At 45.1% G+C, this 24,469-nt stretch overlaps 1 protein-coding gene across 3 annotated transcripts; it reads right to left on the reverse strand.

Annotated features, from left to right (window-relative positions):
* Positions 1-948: 948 nt before the first annotated feature.
* On the reverse strand, positions 949-19,150 carry GTSE1 (G2 and S-phase expressed 1). 3 transcript variants are annotated; one of them, XM_066591901.1, is made up of 12 exons: positions 19,071-19,150; positions 14,099-14,141; positions 11,060-11,117; positions 9,960-10,623; positions 8,670-8,840; positions 7,163-7,301; positions 6,718-7,083; positions 6,552-6,624; positions 5,405-5,629; positions 2,929-3,106; positions 2,697-2,849; positions 949-2,021 (listed from the first exon to the last, which is right to left on the reverse strand). In XM_066591901.1, the coding sequence occupies exons 2-12, from the start codon at positions 14,112-14,114 to the stop codon at positions 1,932-1,934; spliced, it is 2,133 nt and encodes a 710-aa protein (XP_066447998.1). In that variant the 5' UTR covers positions 14,115-14,141; positions 19,071-19,150; the 3' UTR covers positions 949-1,931. The 3 variants fall into 3 exon arrangements, with proteins under 3 accessions (XP_066447998.1, XP_066447996.1, XP_066447997.1); XM_066591899.1 differs by having other exon boundaries at positions 5,405-5,632; XM_066591900.1 differs by having other exon boundaries at positions 5,405-5,632; positions 19,054-19,137.
* Between the last annotated feature and the right edge of the window lie 5,319 nt (positions 19,151-24,469).

Genomic DNA, 24,469 nt, shown 5'->3' on the forward strand with positions numbered 1-24,469 from the left:
TTGCTATAACATGTATTTTTGTTAGCCATTAAAGTATCAGATCTACAAGATTACTTGGTTTCTCTTGCTGAGAACAATTGCATTTTGTTCTACTGGCTAACACTACTAAAAACTCTTTACTATCTAGTAGAAAGAACAAATTGATTTTAAGGAGTTTGATCACATGCATTTGTGCACACATTTCTGTTAAATTTTCAAGCATATTGCACACGAAAATAGCACAAACCAATTAAAATTAATTTTAATGGGAGCATGGCATGTTTTCTTGCACAAGCAAAAAAAACACAGTAAAATACATATAGGCATGCAAAAAATGCAACTCTTGTTGTGCAAATGCACAAGTCAATACACTTACTCCCGAGTGAAGCCAGCTTAGGCTTCGTTCACACGGGCTACAAATCGCATGTATGAGAAGCCCATGCTTTCCTATGGGTTACTTCACACATGCGATATTGAGTAGCATCCAACAATCAGACACAAAAACCCCGCGGGTCCCGCTATATGCACGCGACTCGTAAGGTTTTGTTTCCCTATGGAGCCTTCCTATGTTGCATCGCATGAAAACGCGATTTTGTGCGGTGCAACTTTGACAGTAGGAAATCCTACTGTCAAAGCTAAAATTTAAGCCCTGGCTGCAGAAAAAACACAAACACAAACACAAACACAAACAAACACACAGGCTGTATTCTCCTCGGGTCTCCGGCAGTGATCTCTTCTGGCCAGGGTTTCGAAAATCCCCACTGCCTCCTGGAAGTGCTCCCTGTGACTGGAAGCCGCTAAGCCAATCACAGTCAGCGCTCAAGGAAAGGCAGGGATTGAACCAATCACAGCCATTCAGAGTGCTGGCTGTGATTGGCTTATGCTTACGGCTAGGTCATTATTAGAATATCCCAGGAAATCCCTTTTATAAAAGATTATATACTGTACATCAAATAAGAGAAAAATCACAATACAAAGATTTATTAAGTCTTTAGTCCACACAAAGGTATATATAAAATAACAGAATCAAGTATTGATAATCGTTTTACATTCCATTCTTTTCATTTACTGCATATTTAAAACATTTTTATTTTTTTTTAAAGTGTACCGCATGTTCATAGCCATAAATGCATTAAGAACTTTGGGCACCCGTTTTTTTTTTTTTACCATGTCTACTATACAAATAAGCCTGCATTGACTTAGAGAAATTGTACAAAAGGACTGTTGGGTTCTCCTGACATGTCCCAGTTTAATAAATACTTATTTTCCTGTGAATTGACAGATGCGGATCATTTCATTTTCTTAGGCTACATTCACACATTGTTCAGGCGCCCCCACATCCAGCCTTCCCTTCAGGCTGCCTTGGTTTAATGCTGAACCCTAAACAGCATCATAGGCTGCCATCGGTGGAACAAACCAGAGCTGTAAGCTTTGTTATTTTTCTACTGTGTCATTCGTGTTTTCAGCCTCTATCCTCCTTCAGTTATGGCTCAGCCAGTACATGCACCCCCTTCCCCTCCCCCCATGAATGTATGTAAAGCTCTGAATAGGTCTTCTGCACTGAAAACTCAAGTCCACACACCAATAAAGCTGGCTCTACAAGTACAAAGCCGGCTCTATTTCTCATGATGCTCACATGGCAAACTACCGTCTTCGCTAAATGTACAGGCTGAGATCTGGTTGTACAGAAAACTGGCAGCAGATGAAGGGCACAAAAAAGGTTTTTTTTACTATTCCACTTTTGCTAAAGTTCGTATTTACAACTATGTGATTGACAATAAAACCACATGATGGTGTAGTGCACGATGCCCAGGAAGTCATCAGCTGCATCATATTTGAGAACACCCAAACACATTAATTCCATTGGAGTATTAAACACCCTTGGTTAGGCGATGTCTTGTGAGCAATGTTCCACTTTGCTCATTTATGAATCAGTCCAGCATTCTTTCTTGTTAAAACTTCAGGAGTGGAGAATCATATTCAAAATTCTCCTTGTTCCGTACTGGGCTCAGCTCAATGAGAGGCGAACTCAGATCAATCAACTGAAAAAAAAATTGGGTTACTACCAAAGAAAACTGGTAAATTACGGTTTCCCACATTTTTCTTTATAAAGCCAGTTCTAGCAGTTTCATGCAGTTTTAGCCAAAGCCAGAAGTAAACTCAAGAATTGGTCATTTTAAAGCAACTCCTCAGGCCTGGGCAAACAAAGATTGCTGCACCAGCTTCTCTGAGCAACTGAGGGCCCTTTTACAAGGACCAATTGTCAGGTGTAGATGCCAGACAGGTGAACCCTGCACCTTTACATCGGAACAAGCATCGCTCAGTGAATGGAGGACGAGTGGGCCGGGGATCGTTCTGGCCTGCCCTTCTACATTCACAGTAAGCAGACAGTCATTCATAAGTCAAGGACTGCCTGTCTACACAGGCCAATCAGTTCAGTTTTCTGCATGTAGAAACTCAACGGCGAACGAGACTCAAAAATTCTCATTCATAGTTCAGTCAGGGCATGCATTTACACTGAACGCCAATTAGAATAAGGCACTACATCATGCCGCTTTAAGGAGTGAGCAGCATGTCATGTACATGAGGTAGTCAGAATAGCGCTGTGGCCATCTTTGTTATGGTCCTTGGAAGAAGGGGGATGAAAAAACTAAAGTTAAAAATCTCAGGTCCTTAAGGGGTTAGGCTGGAGCTATTGTAACATATAAGTAACTTACCTGCCAATTATTAACTGGTTTTAGTAGGGCAAGCCTCTTGTTGACTTCAGGGGTATTTGAGAGATCAATAAGTGGCTGACTGTCCATATCGGAGGATGAAGGCTTTCTTACTTTTGTATTACTTTTATTCACCTCGATGTCAATCAACAAAACCTAGTTAAGAACTGAACATGTTAGTGTCTGAAGATATGCAGACTAAGGATGACAATCTAGTACACGTGGTAAATCTTACTTCTGATGGTTTCTCAGCCATTGACTGTTTCTCCTGACTTGGTGCCACGAAGGCAGGCGTCTTCTCTGGAGAAAAGTTCAAGGAGCAGCATATCGTATTATAAGCAGCATGGTCTTCCTCAGTAGGTGAGCACGGACTCTTGGTGACTTCAGGCTTATTCTGTTCACATTTGGCAGACCTAGAAGCAGATTTCAGATACCACTTTATAGGAGTGAGTGAAAAGTCATCCTCCCCCTTCCATGTGCACACACAAATTAGCTACTGATTGAGGCCACATGCACAGGTCCTGGTTGGAACCCACAGCGGACTCAGACTGTGCCCAGCTGGCATTCACACGTACCTATATTATCTTTTCTGTACTGCGGATGGTCAATTAACACCGCAGAATCTGCAGCCTGTCCACGTCAATTGCGGACGGGCCGCGGGTCAGATGGCTTCTATAGACTTCAACGGAAGCTTTCCGTGCGGGAACCGCAAGAAAATGGAGCATGCTGAAATTTTTCATCAATTGCAGTTTCCGCATGCAGGAAACAAATGCATTGTGTTACACATCAGACCCACTGCAGCAGAAGAAATCTGGTATCTGCACATACCCTTGCAGATACAGTACTGTGCAAGTGTTTTAGGCGTATTTTCATTGCATTCCCCGCAGAGATAATCCGGCCACAGGGAACGCTTTCCATTGCAACGCTATGGAAAGCGCAGCCCCCCCTGTCCATGAGCAATTTCCGCTCGTGGGCGGCAAATCGTGGCATGCTGCGATTTGCAGCGGTGAGCCTGTCTGTCAGATAGGCTCAGTGCAGAGAACCGTCTGCTGGCTCCTGCTCCCCGGCAGCAACTCCCGCAGCGGAGAACTGCTGTGGGATATCGCTACGCCTGTGGACAGGCAGCCTTAGGCAGTTGTGGAAAAAATACTGCCAAATATAAAAAATGTCAATAGTTTGTTTTTGTCAGCTAACAAAATTGAAAGTGGCTCATCAAAACAAAACTAAATGAAGTCAGTATTTGTTGTGACCACTCTGCTTAAAACCGCATTAATTCTTCTTGGTAAACTTTTACAAAGTCAGGGATTTTGTAGGATTATAGCCAGGTGTATGATTAGCCAATTATACTAAACAGGTGATTGTTTCAACCTATGGAGGGTTATTGCTGCGGAATCCGGAGGTGGAAATAAACCGCAGTATAAAATGCTTACGGGTATGCTCACACATTGTGGAAACGCTGCGTGTTTTGTGCAGCAGAAACATTTACAATTAAAGTGAATGGTATTTAAAAAGAAAAATCCTGTAGTTGTACTGTTACTCTAACCTGCGGTTTTGCTTTAAAAATTCCACAACAAATCCACAGTGCTTCTGCTACATGTGAAAGCACCTAGAACTGGGTGAGGAACAGCTAAACTGCTACCAAAGTGCTTGTGGAAGACATGCGATGTCACACTGAGTACAGCACAGACACATGGTAATTATACTACATCAGCAAGGTCTCTCCCAGGCAAAAATTTCAAAGCAGAATGAAGTCTCAAGAAGTGCTGTTCTAGCTCTTTTGAAGTAGCATAAAGAAACTAGCAGTGCTGCAACGGCCGGCCATGGATACCTAGTGTGGCAGAGGAGAGACTTCTGGGTAGATTTACGAAACACTAAGGCCTCATGTCCACGGGGAAAATCAGGCCCGCTACGGATTCTCCATGGAGAATCTGCAGCGGGTCCCTCTTGCCCCGCGGACATGAGCGCTGAAAATAATAAAATCAGAATTAACTCACCTCCCGCACGCTCCGGATACTTCCTTCGCTGCGGCGTCATCTTCTCTGCGTCGCGGCCGGATCTTCTTTCTTCGGCGGATGTGCAGGATGACGTCGGTGACGTGCCCCACGCATGCGCCAGCCCGAAGCAAAATGATCCGGCCGCGACTGAGAGAAGATGGCGCCGCGGCGAAGAGAAGAAACGGAGCGGGTGAGTAAATTCTGATTTTTGTCTCCCGCGGATCCGGACGGCTTCCATAGGCTTCAATAGAAGCCCGCGGGAGACCCGCACGAAAATGGAGCATGGTCCAGATTTTTTCATGCTCCATTTTTTTTTAAAAATCCCTTTTATTGACCATCCGCGGGTATTTATCTACCCACGGGTGGTCAATGCATCCCTATGGGGCGCGGATCCGCGGGCAGGAGAAGAGTTAAAATCTGCTGCGGATTTTAATTCTTATTTTGCCCGTGGACATGAGCCCTAAAAGATCCGTCTTAGTTGCCCACAGCACCCACTCACAGCTCCTTTTTTATTTTACCTCGGCAGTATAAGAAATGAAAACCATGCTGCGATTGGTTGCTATGAGCAACTAAGTTTCTCTTTATGACAGTTTACCAGTGGGACCCAGGTACACCCATTAACTAATCGGAGAAGTCTGGCCAGTAATGTTCTGCGCACGGGAAAAAAAAATAAATAAAAAAAGGTAAATTGCAAACAAATACTTTTAATTCATTTACCCAATAGACATTTTGGCAGATCTATCGCCAGCTGCTGCAGGTCGCAGAGTAGAAATGGGTCTTGGGATAGTTCTCGGTGTTGCAATTCCAGGAGTTCTGCGACTAATGGGTGTTGGCAAGGCAGACACAGGTTTTGAGATGGGAGTAGAGGACATACCCCTGAATGCTATATTAGAATTGGTTGTTTTTCCTCTTGTGGTTGCCAGTGGTGTGCTTTCAGCAATGCTACTAAAGAAGCAAAAATAGTAGTCAAACTCTTACCACAGCATCTGAGCGATTAAAAAAATAATAATAATAATGAAGTCTTTAAAAACACAGTGAGGAAGATTTATATCTGTTGTCCGTAGCAACCAATCAGTATAGTTTTCCTTGAAAAATTTAAGTTTCTGTGATTGGTTGCTATGGGCAACAAAAAGTTTCATTGCAGAACTTTATATATCTGCCCCTATAGCCAGCACTGTACCTACACCAATCAAATTCCATGAAGCCTCTAACGTAACAAGGGGTTGGTACCATTTTATCAAAATGGTACAGTATATGCCAGCACCACTATAATCACTGGTGGTCTGACCTCTGGGACCCCTACCAAAGAATGGAAGTGCCAGAGTGCTAATAGAAAGGGATGCAGCACTCAGTTTTCCCTGCATGGTGGCGCACGCAGCTGGTTAGCTCAGCCTTAAGTGAATGACTAGGGTCTCCCGCAGGGCTGCCAACCTTAATTTTTCTAAACTAAAAAAAAAAAAAGCACACAGACAAATAGGAAAACTATAATGAAGCGTATAAGTGATACATGTTTAGGTCTGACAGTGATATGAACTCATTACAAGCACTTACTAGGACAATAACAAATTGCAGTGACCTGCTTGAGTGCCACTAGACGAAAAAAATATAAATTCAAGGACACTGGAAGAAGTCTCCTAATTTCATGGACTATCCAGGAAATTCTTGATTGTTGGCAACCTTGGTCTCACTATGTATGGATAAAAAGTGAAGGGTGAGGCAATGCTAGACTTACTATGGTTCCTTTCTTCTAAGAATTGATGGGGGTTTCTGGGGTTGGACACCCCCTCCCCAGAATCCTAAAGTGTTGTATCACCACTTTATAATGTGGGAATAAACATAATAGAAAAGCTGCACTGCTCATTACCTGCCAATTTCACCACAAGATGGTAGCCGTGTTGGCTTACTGGAGTTTCCCACAGCAATATCAGGCGACAGTCCTGCATGGAAATATATGTAAAAGCAAAGTATTACTGACCAAGTATCAAGGGGAAAATAATGACAGCTCAGACCTGAAATAGATAAGCCCTTACCATCCTGCTTTTGTGGAAACTTCAGTTTATTTGGAGTAGGCATTACCTTTGCCTGGGGTTTAGCACTTGTTCCTTTTACAGCATTTTCAGTTTTAGTTGGTAGAAGCAGTTTTTGCAGATTGGGAGCAGACGATTGTCTCTGAATTTTGCCAGCTGGAGTTCGCTGTTGGGACATAGAGACTGAAGACGACTTATTAGCAGCTGGTTTGGCTGCTGCACTTTGCTTTAGAGGACCATTAGGCAAGTCAGTGGTGGTTTTTAAAGAAGACCTTATGCCACCAAGAGGGCGAACAAGTGCAAGCCGATTTGGGTTTGGCTTTAGTCTTGAACTGGTGACAGACGTGTTCAGAGATGTATTTAGTTTGGCTGAAAAGAGAAGTCTAAATTAGTAAAAGATCCAAAGAGCCGAGGACAACAAATGACTATCAAGGGGAGTGCGTCCTACCGTTAGCTGCAGGTGGAGAGGACAAACTGGAGTTCAGACTAGCATTCATACTGGAATGGGAGGAGGAAGAGGAGGATGTATTCCTTATGACGCCGGGCATAGCTGATGGGGTTTTAAACTGTGCTTTGTTTAACCCAAACTGGAAGGATAAAATGACAATTCAGAATCTATAAGATCGGCTAGTAATAAATGTACATAGTTCAGTAGGATGCAAGAGTGCATGCCGTTCGTAAGTAATGTGGCACCATGTCCATTTCAGTTTACGTTAGTTATAACTTTTACCCCTTAACGTTACGTCATGGCAGCGTGGTACTTAACACGACATGACGTAATCACAAGTCATGTGGATGGCACAGGATCGGCAGCCAGCCTCCTGCAACACCCAGATCAAGGACAACATTGATTGCCACTTTTAACTCCCTGCATGCCACAATCTATGTAGATGTAAAGGGTTCACAGAAGGAAGATGCTCCCTCTGAATGCAACGGACCCCTGCGATGTAATCGTGGAGGGCCGATGGGTTGCCATGGCATCAGGACACCAGATACAGGTGTCCTGGCTTGCTATTTCCTATGATCTGTATTACAAGCAATAAGGCATTGCAGTACAGAATTCCCGCAATGCTTTATCATAGCTGCTATGTTACAAGTCCCCTACAGGAATACAAAAAGCATAAAAAAAGAATTGCAAAAAAACCCTTTTTGCGCTCGTTCCCCTATTCGCGTGAATAAAAATAAAGTTATCCTGCACAGAAAAAAAACAATGGCAGAATTGATGCGTTTTGTCTCCCTGCTAGCAAAATAAAAAATTGAATAGAAGTTTGACATTACAGTATATTTACTCAAAAATGGCACCAATAAAAACCAAAGTTTGCCACGCAAAATACAAGCCCTCATATGGCCGAGTCGATTGAAAAATAAAGTAACGGTTTTTGAAAAGTGGAGGTGAAAATCTCCCAAAAAAAATCGTTGCATCCTTATGCCCAAAATAGGCAGTGTCCTTAAGGGGTTAATAAGCTTTGAAGCAAGTTCTTTTCAAAAGGAAATGCAATATGAAAAAAATACTCATTCTGAACAGAATTTCTATAGAGACGTAGAAGTTTTAACAAGTGTTGACAGTTATTGTAACCTCCCTACAGCACCATTAATTACGTTATGTTGCCATTTGGGGAGGAGACAGGATGTCGGGCGATTTTACTTGTCTTTTGTTTTAATACTCATGCCGCACTGTCACCTGCTGAAGTCCTGCACAAGAATCCAACTCTTGACTGCTGTGCACATGCCCTCCTATACAAGTCTATGGGAGAGCATTCTCATGGCAATCTGAAGTCAGACGTGTGGTGTGTGGACTTCAGCAGGAGAGTATAAAAATACACATCATCCGGCATCCCGTCACCTCAAACAGCACCACAACTTAGGTAATGGTGCTGCAGGGAGGCGACAGGTTCCCTTTAAATCTAAGTAGTGTTGGCTGGACAGACCATCAAAGTTATTAACCGAGCAATTACCTTGCTTGGCATTGGCAGAATCCTTTTGCTTGGGCCCACAATGCTGGTATTGATGGAAGAATCGCTGATATCAGATCCAATGCTGGATTTATCAGAAAGCAGATCCTCAGTGGAACCCATACTGGTCATATTTTTCTTACTAGCCGGGCTGATTTTCCTAACAGTTTTGGGCTGCGAGGAAGAAAAAAAAATATCTATATAAAGATCTATTCAGACTGACATTAAACATTCTTCCAACCTTTCTCTATCAGAAAGTTCCTGCTTTCATCTTTAGTGTTATGTGGTGGCTCAGCTGTATGCGACTGAATGACTCCCCACAGTATTTACACCCAAGTTAATGGTCAATAAGGTGACAATCTTACATAAAATCAAGCACTCAGGTCTGTATAAAGCAAGCTTGGGTGGGCTTTGACAGCTGGGAATTAATGATGAAATTCACCATTGCACCTGACAGTTTTAATAAAAGCTATGATTCCTTCCTAAATAGATAGGGCAGACAGCCTTTTTAAAAAGGGATTCTTTCAGCCGTTTTGCAGATAAATAACTGCTAACTCCACACTCCATCATAGAAGGCAACAGGCAAGCAATGCAGACTCCTCCTGGGTCCCAGCATCTCCAACACCTCCGGGTCACCCCAAAACAGTGTTTACAGGCTGCAGCAGCCCATGGATGGGACATCACAGGCTACTACAGCCAATCACACACCTCAGCACTCAAACACTGAGGTCTGTTATTGAATGCAGCAGCCTTCACATACCGTATACAGACCGACTGCAGCCAGCAAAACAAAGACTAGGCACAGAGAATGGCACAGGAGACGCAAGTATAAGCTTATCTGTTTTCTATGATGGTAAACCCATTAACAGAAAAAAAAATTACAAGTTCTTAGACAAGCTACGGCCTACAGTGATATTTTGTGTATACGCTAGAAGTGCCTAGAGTGGCATTAAGCCTTTACAGTACGTTCACAGTGGAATTGGTGCAGATTTGCTGCAGCAGAAAGTTTGCAGCAGAATTTATGCCAAAATCCATGTTAAACTACACCATTGGTGCAACTTTTCACATGGATCCGCAGCAAAATTCACCCTTTCAATTGCAAGGGTAAAATCTGTGGATCAACTGAAAAAAAAAATGCTTCAAAACTAACACCAAATATTGTAGAACTGCTCCAAAATCTGCTACGTAGAATCTCATCCTTAACGCTGTATTGAAGATTTTGCTGCAGAAAAGCTTAATTGTGAGTATATACAAAGACGTCAGTCATGAAAACAAAATCATTTTAATAGATACCTTCTCAATAGCTAAACGGTTGTTTTTCGTGTGTACAGCAGGCGCCTTCAGCGGTTGAAGTTTGGTTACAGTTCTACTATTGTTTGCCAACGGCCCAACACTTTTTACTTGAAGAGCTTTAGTTTTCTGTGCAAGTGGAGATGAACAGTGGCTTTTTATCAGCTTTGGTACCTTCAAGGGGGTACTGAGGCTCTGTGATACAGCAGCACATGACTCTTCAGCTTTTCTGTTAGATCCTGTAAGGCTTTGCTGAACTGATGGGGGAAGCTGGTGGAACGGACTATCCTGAATACAATAAGTCTCTCTTTTAATGGCCACTGGAGTTTTATTAAATTCATTAAGTGCATCAAAAAGATTCAGTTTTGACTTGGACTCCTGAACAAATTTCTCCACAGCTGGGTTTGGTACTATTTGTGCAGGTTCTCCTTTCTTTTGGTCATCGACCGTAAAACATTCCAACTGCAGGGCAAGTAAATGGGCTTCTTTAAAAATTTCAACAAATTTATCACCACTCAGCGGACTCCACACCACCTGTTCCGTGTTCAGCGGAGAGGTTTCTTCCTCAGACTGCTGACTCTTTGATGCAGCACTAACACATTTCTCTTTATGCCCCAATGGCCCAATGAACACTTCATCATCACAGTCTTCATTGTCTTCTTTAGCACTATTGGAAAAAACATGTAAGTATGAATCTAGGACATAAATCTCAGAATTAAAGAGGTAGTCTGCCCTCTTTTCCACTGATTACCTATGCTCCGACCATCCATCATTGATCGTCCAGTGCAGTGAGCCAGACGTTCTCAGCAGGTGAGGGAAAGTGCAGGCTTCACTACTGAAATAATGGGAGAGCTGTGCTGTTCCTCCACTGGTCAGGACTGGATGTGATTTCCTGACCAGTGGAGTAGCAGCACGGCTCTCACGATTTTAATGGGAGTGAAATTGGCAGTCCACTGATTACCATGTCAGGTCCGATGCACTGAAAGCACGCTGGATGGGGCTCCGGAGTGGCAGCCCCCCCATCCATCAACTACTAATTAGCTATCCAGAGGTCACCAGTAGAAAAGGCAGACAACCCCTCTATACAGAGGGCAGTCAGTTACCTTGTAGGAGACAGAGTTATATCAAAGTCGAATTTTTCATCAGTCAGAAGAGTAAAATCTAGAGAAAATAAAAAAAGATAAGAGTTAAAGCATTTAAATAAAGAAAAAGTTCATCAACTTGAAGTAAAACGTAGGACTTAATGGCAACCAATCTTTCCCAAACCTTCTGACATGTCTTTATGACATGCCATAGTAACAGTTGCATAGTGTGTAAGCCCCCCCCCCCCCAAAATAAAATAAAAGACATGTCTATCCAGTTCAGCTCATCACCCCCCCCCCCCCCCATGTTAATCCAGAGGAAGGCAAAACAAATAAAATAAACAATGAGGTAGAAGCCAATTTTCCCCCACTTATGGGGGAAAAAAAATCTTCCTGACTCCAATCTGGCCGTCAGAATAATCCTAGGGTTTCAACAACCCTTTTGAAGTTAATGATAGCATAATATTGTATCACTCAAGAAAGGCATCCAGGCCCTTCTTAGACTGATCGAGTTTGCCATCACCATGTCCTCAGGTAGAGTTCCATAGTCTCACTGCCCTTACAGTAAAGAACCCCTTCTATGTCGGTGTAGAAACCTTCCTTCCTCTAGATGTACAGGATGCCCCCTTGTTACCATCACAGTCCTGGGTATAAATAGATGGGAGAGATTTCTATTGTCCCTTGATATATTTATACATAGTTATTAGGTTGCCCCTCAGCCGTTTTTTTTTTTTCTAAACTAAATAACCTCAGTTTATTGATTAGGATTATCCTTGTGACATGTTAACAATACAGTTTCATGCACCTGTAGTAAGCAGGCATATATGTGCACTAGTTTGACACAAAAAAATATAGGAAATTAAAAATAAAAAATTCTATACTCACCTTTTTATTCCTTGTCAGTCTCCTTACCACATCTTCTCCAAGCTGAGCTTCTGCAGTGCCCCGGGTCAGCTCATCGCACGCTGGCTGACTTGTTATGAAGCTGGCATTCCTCACATTCCTTCCGGCCGGGTCAGTGAAGGTCACGTCCCTGTGCTGTAGTGTTCACTGGCTAGGAAGGAATGCTAATCTATTTCAGAGAGCTCGCATGAGCAATCAATAAAGTAGATCGGCACTCCCCCTGCTGGCCTGTGAGCTGTGACGTAACATACATTGGCTGGCAGGAAAAAGACTGCCAACCAGTGTACTTAGCCTCACAGGAAGCAGAAGAATCAGCCAGCTGGAGGTGAGGTGACCCCCTGCACTGCAGGAGCCAGGAGAAGATAAGGGAGGTGAAGATTAGGTAAGTAAACTGACAGAGGAGGAATAGGCAAGTATAGAATTTTTTAACTTTTTTTTTTTTATTAATGAGAACCCCTTTAAGGCAGTGAAGTTTTGCATAAAACTATGAGAAAGATTTACTTAGCTTGGTATTTCATATATCTGTCTTAAAGGGGTTGCCCACATGAAGAACAATTTAAAATTTTATTTTTTTTTTAAACATGGCTACAAATGTGTTAAAAGAACAGAAGTAGCCATACTCTCCTGTTTACTCCTTCCATGAACCAGTGCTGCAGCTCCTGTGGTTCTCCCATTCTGTTGACAGAAGGCTACCCACCTGATTACTGCAGTGGTCACATGCAATTCTCCTGGCATCACAGCTCAGATGGGAGTCATGATGCCAGGAGATCACATGACTGTTGTGGCCTCCTATTGTCTGCAATTAGTTGAGTACAGCTACTTTTATTAACACAGCCAAAAATTCCCCACTATCTAAAAGCAGCGTTGCTTATGTATTGCACATTGACAGTGTTACATACACTACCCATAGAAAGATCTAGAGCTCACGCTGCGTGATACGCAGTAAAACGGCATGCTGCGACCTTCTTCAAGCGCGTATCTATACGCAGCTTTTACATGCTAATATGAATGGATCAATGAAAATCCATTTACTTTTATTGATTCCATTAACCGTGTATCACACGGCAGTGCATTGCGTGCGTAATATGCAGTGAAATCACAGACGTGTGAATAAGCCCTAAGGCCTTGCTCACACAGGTGTTTGCAGAAACGCAGCGTTTCTCAGTGCTAGTGCTGTGTTTACTGCTGTTGCAGCCCGGTTTCAGCAGCGCTGGCATGCATTATGCTAACATTTTGGCTGCGTTTTCAGCACTGCTGAAAACGCAGCCAAAAGACGCTCGAAGGAAAAAAAATATAAAAAATAAATAAATACTCACCTAGCAGGTGCAGTCAGAGTCCCCACCAGTGTTCTCCGTAGTTCTGGGCTGGCTGCTGGGCACTTGTCTAGCAGACAGAGGATTTTTGCTAGTGAAGGAATTTGAAGACCCTGCCTCCAGCAAAAGATTGCTTTGATTGACTGAGCTGGCTGCCACTCAGCCAATCACAACCAGCGCTGGATGCACCAATCACAGCCATTCATTGTGCTGCGTTTTTGGCAGCGCTGAAACCGCTGTGCATTCATTTCAATGGGCAACGCGGAGCCAAAACCGGCCAAAGATAGAACATGCATCAATGTCAAAGCTCAGTGTTGAAGACGTTGTGTTTTGACACTTGTGTGAGCAGCCCCATTGAAATGAATGGGAGCGTTGTGCAGTGTTTACTGCAGCACTGAAAACACTGTACAAAAACGTGTGTGAGGGAGGCCTAAGGGTGCTTTCACACCTGCACCGGGGATTCCGATTTCCTGATCCATTTGTGGAGCAGGAAAGGGTAACCCCTGCGGCTGAACGGTTCTGTTTGTGTAGTGAACCCAACAGCGCCGGGTGGACCCCATTGACTATACTGGGGTACACCCAGCTGCCTGGTTTTAAGATGGAAGAAAAAGCGTTGCACGCAGCATTTTTTGGGCATTTGCAGCCGGATCTGCGATGGCACCACCAACCGGAGGTTCTGACACAGGTGTGAAGCTGGCCTAAAATGCTCTGAAAAAGGACATACAAAAAAAGCTTACTGAACAAGACAAACTCTTTAAATGAATAGAGTCCAATTATTGCTTATTAACAAATCTGAATTTAGTAATGAAATATTTGTCATAAAACTAAACCAGAGCATTCTTACCGCGACCCGCATCCATTGTGGAAACCGTCTGGATTTATTCCACCTAGAGAAAGGATATAACGTAAATGAGAGTACTACAAGCATACTTATGGGAAAGTCATCTCTTCAATTTGGTTCGCAATAACGCTATCCCCCCAGAAAACAGCTGTATCCCAACTTCAACAGGTAGTGGGGAATAAGCCTCTAGCTCACACGCCAGGGGAACCATGGATCCCACATCCAAGGGGATTACTCTGAAAGTTCACTAAACATCTTTCTAAATGATGAATGACCGACCAAGCACAGAAGGTGCACAATGTCACCCATCGAGAACCTGAATACAGGGATTGGTCCGGCAGAGTTGTCAGAGTGCTGAGCTGGTAGCCACCAGTGGTTTCCCTTCCCTACGCCAAAACAAAAATCCCTACTTTTTGACTCCCTAAGAGCTGTCCTACAGAAAATATTTCTAGATAAATGCAGATTATAACTAAGAGGGGTTCTGAAGGGGAAATGTTTTTATTTTTAATTAAACCGTTTTTAACCACTTTCAGCCCCAAGAGGGCTTTTACATTTGATTGAATGTACACACTACACTGCAATATTGCAGTGCGGTGTACTATGTCTATGACAGGCAGCCTTATTAGACCCTGCCTGCAACATGGGCCAAGTTACATGGCGGACTTGGTGCCTTTGTCACGGCAGTCAGAGAACTAACAGTCACTTAGCACCCCACGGATCACATTACAGGGGGAAGCAGATGGATGACAGTAGTCCCCCCTCCCTCTACAGCATTTAGATATACCATCAAGGAGTTAAATGGCCAGAATCTGCAGCTTCTCCGACATTGGCCAATAGAGTAGAAGTCCAGCTGTGAGTAAATTGCCCAAATATCACTCTTCACAGGACTTCGATATTAGACTAAACCTGCCGTGACATAAAAAGGCTTTGACAGATTTGAGCCAGTTGTTCTCCCCCATAAAGTAGGTGTATTTGCCTTCACTAAGGGCCCTTTTATATGAACCAGATATCATCGCTTGATCTTTCACTGTAAACCCCATCAATGACTGAACAAATGCCGATTTGTTTGCCGTTCAGTTCATGGAGACGCAAGAACCTGCCAGCTGTCCCATGCAAACAGGCAGTCGTTCATCTCTGAATGGAGGCGGGCGGCTGGAAGAGATCTCCGGCGCAGTCCGCCTCCGTTCAGTGTGAAGTCATAGAAGCTGGGATAGCAATCGGGTGCTTAAGCATGCCACCCCCAACAGCCAGTCCTGGATTTCGGAAGTCATTGTTCCCCTACCTCTAGTTATACATACAGACCTGAACTGGGAATCTGCCCAACCGGCAGCAAGCTTAGGGCTGCAAAAGTCATAGAAAACTAGCTGCAGGGTCAGGCCGGGCCTCCCACAAAGCACGCTGAGCAGCTGAGAATTGCCATCTAGCCCCGTTTGGGACCCCCAAATAGAAATTGGGGCATATAAATGTCGTTAAGAGTCACTGCTGCATTTAAAGGGTTAACATGAGCACCAATTGCAGCTGTTGTGGGCGGGTGTCAGCTGGCACCCATTATGTATGCAGTGGGATTGGCCCCTCAATTCCACTCTATATAAACTCTGTGCCCCCACAATATAAATATATATCCTGCGGCCTTAAAAGGTTATCCAACTTAGTAAAATTGATGGCCTATCCTCAGGGTGCGGATCTGCACTCAGGATCCCGGCCGATCAGCTGAATGAAGGTGCCACAGCAGCTGTACGAGCGCTACTGCCCCTTCAATGTTCATACAGCAGTCCGCCATTGATAGCGGCTCTTCCAAATACTAGTGGCTTGTCCCATTCACTCGAAGCAAGCTTGCAGTACTCAGAACGGCAGCTACAAACAATGCAGCGCTCTGCAGCACCATTACAACCACATCCCGATGAAAACATTGAAGGGTCACCGCGCTTGTACGGGTGCTGCGGCACAGTCAGACGATTGGTGGAGATCGGCTGCTCGGGATTCCCGCCAATCACTACTTATACCATCTGCAGAGCACCTACGTAGTGCTACCGCTATATGATCCCTGAATTTCGGTAATATTGGTCTTCCATTGGTCAAAGACCAATATTGGTCTTACTGGAGGGTTTTTTGCGTAACAATAAGGTGGTATTCTTCAATCACTATGTGGCGGTAATACATGGTCTTGGTGTGGCAGTATTTGGCCCTCATGCAGTGGGGTATTGATCTTTAGTCAGTAACCGTATGGTGGCATTAGTATTACGAGATCACAGTATGACGGTATTATTAGCCCTTCTATAGTATTATTAGTCATGTTGGTCTTTGTATAGCAGGTTTTGTTCAGTGACAGTATGGAGGTTATGCAAATGACATTTCCACTGTGTATAGAATATCCAATATAGTTTTGGGGTCTGGCCAGGGGTAACATCAGTGCTAAGCAGTTTGCTGCACTAGTAAGCTGGCACGGGCACACTTTGTAGCCTAGTTTATTTTAATTTATTAAGTGCAACCCAGTGAGAAACTGTACTTACCTGTACTTTTACATCAGACTGGTAAGCGTTCATGCTCCTGGTGACAGCCCTTTCTGGTTCATACGTACCGCAGCGTGCCACCAGTTACTGTGCAGCAAAACTGCAGGGATTTTACCATTTGCTGTGGCTATACAATGCAGTTTGTTTGTTTTTTTTTAAAAAAAACAAAACAAAACACATTTTCACCAGTGAAAACCAAGTGGTCAGTGACTGACTGCAAAACCATAGCAATCTGCAGTGAGCTGCATGTAGTTTTGCCTGCCTGGCATCACTACATGTCACAGTAATCACTGGTTTTTTTTTAATATATTTTTTCAAAACTAAAAAGCTAAAGTCTGCAATTCTGGCATGGCTATTTATTTACAATGTTCCACTTTGCTGCGTATACACGCGATATAGAGCCCCTTGTTCTTTATAGGCACGCCTATACACAATTACATTGCATATGAGCACCGTAAGGCCGCCTGCACACGGGCGGAAATCCCGCGGGATTTCCGCCACTGAAAGCCTGCATAGGAGTGCATTACAATACGTACTCCTATGCAGACGGCCGCGGTTTGGCCGCGCGAAATGTCGCGCGGCAAACAAACCGCGGCATGTCCTATTTCTGTGCGGGGCTCCTAGAGCCTCGCACAGAAACGTCACTCACCCGGCCGCCGACTCCGGTGTACGGATGCGTCGGCTGCCCGTCAGCCGGCACATGAAAGAGCCGGGGGCGCGGGTGAGTACGCGCTCCTCCCTGCAGGCGCTCGGGTCGGGTCCCGCGGCGAGAATTCTCGACGCCGGATCCGACCCGCCCGTCTGCAGGCGGCCTATATGTGTGCATGACAGCACATGTGAGTCTGCGGTCATGGCGCCTTACAATTTTGCCACCATACATGGCAGTAAGGAGGGTCACGGCCGACTCAACAGCTGTAAATCGCTGCAGGACCCCCACAGTGTTTTATGCTTTGGGCTGTATGAGCCCGGCCTAATACAGAAGTATTGCAGTGTATTATACTACCTATGAAACTCATCCAGAGCTGCCGCTCTCCATTATGGGATACAGAGGTTTAGTTTTGCATAAAAAGTGGCATGGTCTGTCATACAAATTGGCAGCAGCACACCACTACAGTTGTCCTTTCAGTGTTCAAATGTTGGGAGGTGCAGCTTAGGGCCCTTTTACATAAGGCGACCCTTTGGGCACAGATACCCAACACGTCACCCACCAATAACTGTTGCTGCGCTTGGATACAGGGGCGATCATCGCTCAGTGAACGGAGGTGGAGCGGCTGGGCATCATTCCAGACCGCCTTCATTCACAGTAAACATGCCGATACAGCGATCAGTTTTCTGCATGCATAAACCGAATGAACGAATTCTCATTCATCGCTCAGGCACACACTTACACTGAACCAGAATTGCTTCGATTCTCGCAGGAATCTAAAGGATTTGTCACCCGGTGCAGCAGGGTCATAACTGGTTACGCGACAAAAACACAAGTGTGCAGAAGCCCCGGGGCTGGGGGGGGGGGGGGGGGGGTGTCACACGGGGCGGAATTTCCACACAGACTTTCTGCACAGAATTTCCACCTGCAATTTTAATCCCAGATTAAGCAGCAAAGTGGATGAGATTTGCAAAAACCTCGTCTGCATGCTGCGGCTGATCCATTGCAGTCAACCGTGCTGAACCCGACATGCAGCGCGGAATTCAGAGCCGCAACAGGTCAATTGCATCACCATATCCACTGCGGGCTCTCTTCTCTATGGGGAGAGATGGCCGCAGCAGAATACAGGCAGCGGAGCCGCTCAAAAACCCACGCCGGACAGGGCAGGCTGTGACTCTGCCTCGGCTGCAGAAGTCTCACTGAACTACTGTGCCAGGTTGGTGCCCACAGCTTACCGCTCCACCGCGCTTTTCCTCTGCTGCAAATATGCCATTCAGAGGGCAATACAGGGGACGCTGCACCGTCGCTATGCCAATAACGCAGCCTGCTCCGCTGCAGATGTGCCAGCTGGCACATGCGCAGTTGAGAGGTCGCTGCGCAGTCACTATGACACGGCTCCTGCAGCCATACCGCAAGGAGAACTGCGGAACGGCTGCCTCCCATTGACTTCAGTGCCCACACTATATTGCAGCATGCTGCGATTTCTCCCCTGTGGGTAGGAAGTGGTTTTCTCATAGCATGCTATGGACTGGATTTGCTGCAGAATCCGGAGGTTGAACCCCACTCTGTACTCGGCAATACAAATCTGCCTGTGTGCAGGAAGCCTACATACCGGTCCTGCTGACAGCGGGCGGCGCCCCTATGATACACCCGGTAGCTGGGACACTACTGCACACAGCTGCTCGTCGTGTCCGCACACCAGTGAATACAGCTAGCCCCGCCGCACCGCGTACACGGGAGAAGCCGCCGATGTGGAACTAGTGCGACACATCTAATGCGAGCCGCAGAGCCGCCGCACCCACCACGGAAGTCCCCGCACCTGGTAGTCCGAGGAGACTCACACCGGACACCACTAACGACTGCACAATTCAAACTTCTCGCCGACCTCGGAAAGAGCCACGTGAGGAGTTAGAGAGCTGTGATTGGTTGGTTTAAAGACCACGGAGTGTACGTGCAGGACGTACAGCAATGCCTGATGGGAAGTGTAGTTTTATTTCCATAAGGACCTTCTTTACAATTACTGTGATAATAATGGATCGCTATCCGGCCACAGTCGTCCTCCACTCGCAGGCTGATAGTCATTGTGTTCTTTTCATTCCTCAGAGGGTTGCATGGAGAGAAACAGCTGTATTTTATGCTTTCTTTTTTTACCCTTTTCTTCCTATTATTTTCCTTAATTACTTTATATTAAATGCGACCCTCTAAGGATAGGATCGCACATCATAGACCGGATTCACATAAGTATACGTGTATTTGTGTGCGCATTTGGACCAGGTTTTGTGCTTCCGCCTTTGCGTATTTGCCTGCAAAACAGCGTTTTTTACCGTACTTTTAGCGTGCATGAGTTATGCACCAATGCTCTCAGCCATTGAAATGGCCAATTAGTTTTTTTTTGTATGATGGAATTGCACACGCCAAATACACACACGTGAGCGAACCAGTTGAAATCAACAGGTTCTATTTCCTGCATCATGCATGCACAAATTCTTCAGGCGTAAAAGCGCGTGCAAATATGTCCGTTTGAATCTGTCGCACAGGTGTGTTTGCGCACAAAAATTTTGCACATACAAAATACACGGAAAATAGAATCCTTCGATGTCAATGGGTTAATTCACAAGTGCATGTATTACATACGCGTTCTGGGCGCGCAAGAAACCCTGCAGAATGCTCTATTTTCCTGCACAATAACACAGGAAAAGAAGACATCTTGAACTCATTGAACTAATTGGCCATTTCAATGCCCTAGGGTGCATTTACACGAACGTATATCGGCTCGGTTTTCACGCCGAGCCGATATACGTCGTCCTCATATGCAGGGGGGGAGGATGGAAGAGCCAGGAGCAGGAACTGAGCTCCCGCCCCTTCTCTGCCTCCTCTCCACCCCTCTGCACTATTTGCAATGGGGAGAGGCGGAACAGGGGCGGGGCTAATTCACAAAACTTAGCCCCGCCCCCATTCTGCCTCCTCTCATTGCAAATAGTGCTGAGGGGCGGAGAGGGGGCGGGAGCTCAGTTCCTGCTCCTGGGCTCTTCCAGCCTCCCCCCCCTGCACATGAGGACAACGTATATCGGCTCGGCGTGAAAACCGAGCCGATATACGTTCGTGTGAATGCACCCTCAGAGCATCGGTGTGTTTTTTTGCGCATAAAAAGTACCGTAAAAAACGCTGTTTCGCATGTGAATACACAATGCCTGATGGACAAAAACCCGTGCAAATGCACACGCAAATACGCTCGTGTGACACAAGCCTAAGGGCGCCTACCCACTGGCGATTTTTTTTCCTGCGATGCTAAATTGCATTTTGCGTTTTTTTCTGAAGAGCAATTAGCATAGAATGTGTTCTTGTCCATTTGGGTTTTTTTTTCGTTTCGTTGCAATTTTTCACATAGGAACTGTCAGTTGCATATGTGTCCTTATTTTTCTCTTAATGCACCCATGATTGTCAATGGAAATTAACGAAAAACGCAGCGAAAAAGGCGCAAAAAACGCCACGAAAAAGGCACGGAAAACGTGCGGAAAGCGTGCGAAAAACGCTGCGTTTTTCACGCATGAAAATCGGCAACACCAGTGGGTAGGCGCCCTTAGGGTGCATTCACACGACCATATATCAGCTGGGTTTTCACGTCTCTCTCTGCAGGGGGAGGAGGCTGGAAGAGGCGGGAGCAGTGCTCCGAGCTTCCGCCCCCTCTCTTTCTCCTTTCCACCCCTTCTCCGCCCCTCTGCACTATTTGCAAAGAGAGGAGGCAAAACAGGGGCTGGGTTAAATTCCAGAAATTAGCCCCACCCCCGTCCCGCCTCTTCTCATTGAAAATAGTGCAGGGGGTGGAGAGGGGGCGGGAGCTCAGAGGACTGCTCGCGGCTTTTCCAGCCTCCTCTCCCTGCAGATGAGGACACCGTATATTGGCTGGGCGTGAAAACCGAGCCGATATACAGTCGTCTGAATGCACCCTAAGGCTGCCTTCAAACGGGCGAGAAAGTCACTCAAGATTTGTGCGATGTGAGAAATCCTGCACAAACATGGACCCCATTTTTTTTGAATGGGGTCATACAGATGAGCAACATTTCCCACATGGCACTGCGATGCAATGAGGGAAACAAATCGCAGCATGTTCTATATTTCTGCGTGCACACGATGCGATGTCTGCTATTGAAAACAATGAGAGAAATACCGCAATCAGCTGCGGAGGAGGATCATTACATCCCCAAAGTGATGCGAGCCATTTTTGACATAAAAGCGCCTCACATCCATGGGGAATTCACATGGTGGCAAGCGCCATATCACGATATTCACGGCCCGATATCACACTCACCTGTGTGAAGTTAGCCAATCAAATTTTGGTGCAGATTTTCGCCACAGAATTCATTCACTGCATTGCACACTCCGATCCTGGCAATTGTGTCCAGGGGTCTGCTGTCATCTGCAAGGTTTGTAGCAGGCTCTGCTCCTCAGCCTACTTCATACACTGACATCCGAAATCTGACATACACGTGCAGCAAATCTCAGAAAGGGGTTAAAGAGTAAGGCCGCAGCGGGACCCGAGCGCCTGCAGAGAGCAGCGCGAAACTCACCCGCTCCAGCAACTCCGGCTCTCTCATGTGCCGGCTGCCGGGCAGCAGACGCATGCGCAGAGTGGAGCCGGCGGCCGGGGAGTGACGTTTCTGTGTGGGGATGAATGAATCCTCTGCCACAGCTGTGGCAGAAGTTCGCAATGCTATCCCATTGCTTTCAATGGGGCCGGTGCTGATGGAACATACGCATTTAAAAATGGAACATATGCATCGAAAATACGCGCCGACGCATATACGTTGGGCAAAAAGATAGTTCTGAAACTATCTTTTGGCCAATATAGGCCGGTCCCATAGACTCCTATGGAAGCAGGGGAAAAAAGGGAGGGGGAGGCATTTTTGCAGCGTCCAACTCTGCGCAAAGCTTACAATTGCCTCTATGTAGGCATTAGAAGTCAAACGTAAAAATGCCTACACCCATGTGAAAGAGACCTAAGACTAAGAGCACTTCAAGACAATGAAGCATGCCCTATAGGTTATGATACGGATATGAATTGATTCACTGTACTTGTTGAGTAATGATATGGTAAAGTGCTCAAGGGTCATTTCATGCTGTGTAATTTTATAGGAAATTATATATATTACCAGTGGTTTTGGTATCAGGGGGACATATCTCATCCTCTTCCAGGTATCCATTACACCCAGTAAAGGTGGCACCCATAGTAACATACATAGTATGTTAGGCTGAATGAAGACAATGGCCATCTATATCAGCCTGTTTCAACCCCCCTTGTTGATCCAGAGGAAGGCAAAAAACCCCAACGAGGCAGAAGCCATTCAGCCCATTCAGGGGAAAAAGTCCTTCCTGACTCCATAACGGCAGTCAGAATAATCCCTGGATCAACGTTTGATAGTTCCTACCAGAATGTAAGACCCGGGTCAACAACCCGCTGGTCACCTAATGTCTATATCCTGTAATATCGTAGCGATCTAGAAAGACATCAAGTCCCCTCTTAAACTCCTCTATGGATTTTGCCATCACCACGTCCTTAGGCAGAGAGTTCCACAGTCTAACTGCTCTTACAGTAAAAAAAAAACGTTCTGTGTTGGTGATGAAACCTGCTTTCTTCTAGACGTAGTGGATGCCCTCTCATTACCGTCGCAGTCCTGGGTATAAACAGATCATGGGAGAGATCCTTGTATTGTCCCCTCATGTATTTATACATAGTTATTTGATCACCCCTTAGCCGTCTTTTTTTTTTTCCAGGGTGAATAATCCCAATTCTGTTATCCTCTCTGGGTATTCCAGTCCTCTCATTCCCTTTAATTGCTCTTCTTTGAACCCCCTCAAGCACCGCAACATCTTTCCTGAGCACCGGTGTGCAGAACTGTACACAGTATTCTATGTGAGGCCTGACAAGTGCCTTATATAGTGAAAGAATAATATTCTCCCCCCTCGCCCCTATGCCTCTTTTAATGCACCCCAAGACTTTATTTGCTTTTGCAGCTGCTGACTGGTATTGATTGCTCCAATTCAATCTACAATCCACTAGTACCCCCAGGTGTTTTTCCATATCACTTTTCCCTAGCAGTACCCCATTTAGTGTATATTGGGGACATCCGTTTCTTCTGCCCATGTGCATAACCTTACATTTATCAACATTGAACTTCATTTAACATTTTTCTACCTAAGCTCCCAGTTTATCCATTTGCAGCCGTATATAGTCCTCCTTTGTATTAATTACCTTGTATAATTTTGTATCATCTGCAAATATTGATACTCCGCTGTGCAGTCCCTCTATCAGGTCATTGATAAATATATTGAACAGAATGGGGCCTAATACTGAATCCTGTGGCACCCCACTAGAGACGGTGGCCCAATCAGAGCATGATCCATTTATTAGTACCCTCTGCTTTCTATCTCTGAGCCACTTCTTAACCCAGATACACACGTTTTCGCCAAGACTGAGCTGTCTCATTTTATATATCAACCTATTATGCGGCACGGTGTCAAATGCTTTAGAGAAATCCAGATATACGAGATCAATAGACTCTCTCAGCCTAGAGCTTACTTCATCATAGAAGTTGATCAGATTGGTCTGACATAATCGACCCCTCATGAACCCATGCTGATGAGGAGTTATTCCGTTGTTTTCCTTGAGGTATTCTAGGATGGCATCTCTTAGAAACCCCTTGAATATTTTTCCAATTATTGAAGTAAGACTTACCGGCCTGTTGTTACCAGGCTCTCTTTTGGACCCCTTTTTGCGTATTGGAACCACATTGGCAATACACCAATCCAATGGTACAACCCCTGTCTTGATAGTGTCCATAAATATAAGAAATAGCAGTCTAGCTATCACGTCATTTGGTTCCCTTAGAACCCTTGGGTGTATTCCATCTGGGCACGTCGATTTATCGATTTTAATCCTCTTTAACTGGCTCTGCACTTCCTCCTGTGCTAGGCATGGAATATTTAGTGGGGGGGTTTGTTTTATTCCTCTGCATCTCGTGTGACATTCCTTTTTCGTTCATGAATACACTTGAAAAGAAACTATTTAATAGATTTGCCTTCCTCCCATCGTTTTCTATAATTTCTCCTGCATTATTTGTTAAAGGGCCAGTGCTCTTAGTGCAAATCCTTTTACTGTTAATATAATTGAAGAATAGTTTAAGGTTATTTTTGCTCTCTTTGGCGATCAATCTTTCTTTC

Source organism: Eleutherodactylus coqui, chromosome 2 (genome assembly GCF_035609145.1).
Source record: "Eleutherodactylus coqui strain aEleCoq1 chromosome 2, aEleCoq1.hap1, whole genome shotgun sequence".
NCBI lineage: Eukaryota > Metazoa > Chordata > Amphibia > Anura > Eleutherodactylidae > Eleutherodactylus > Eleutherodactylus coqui.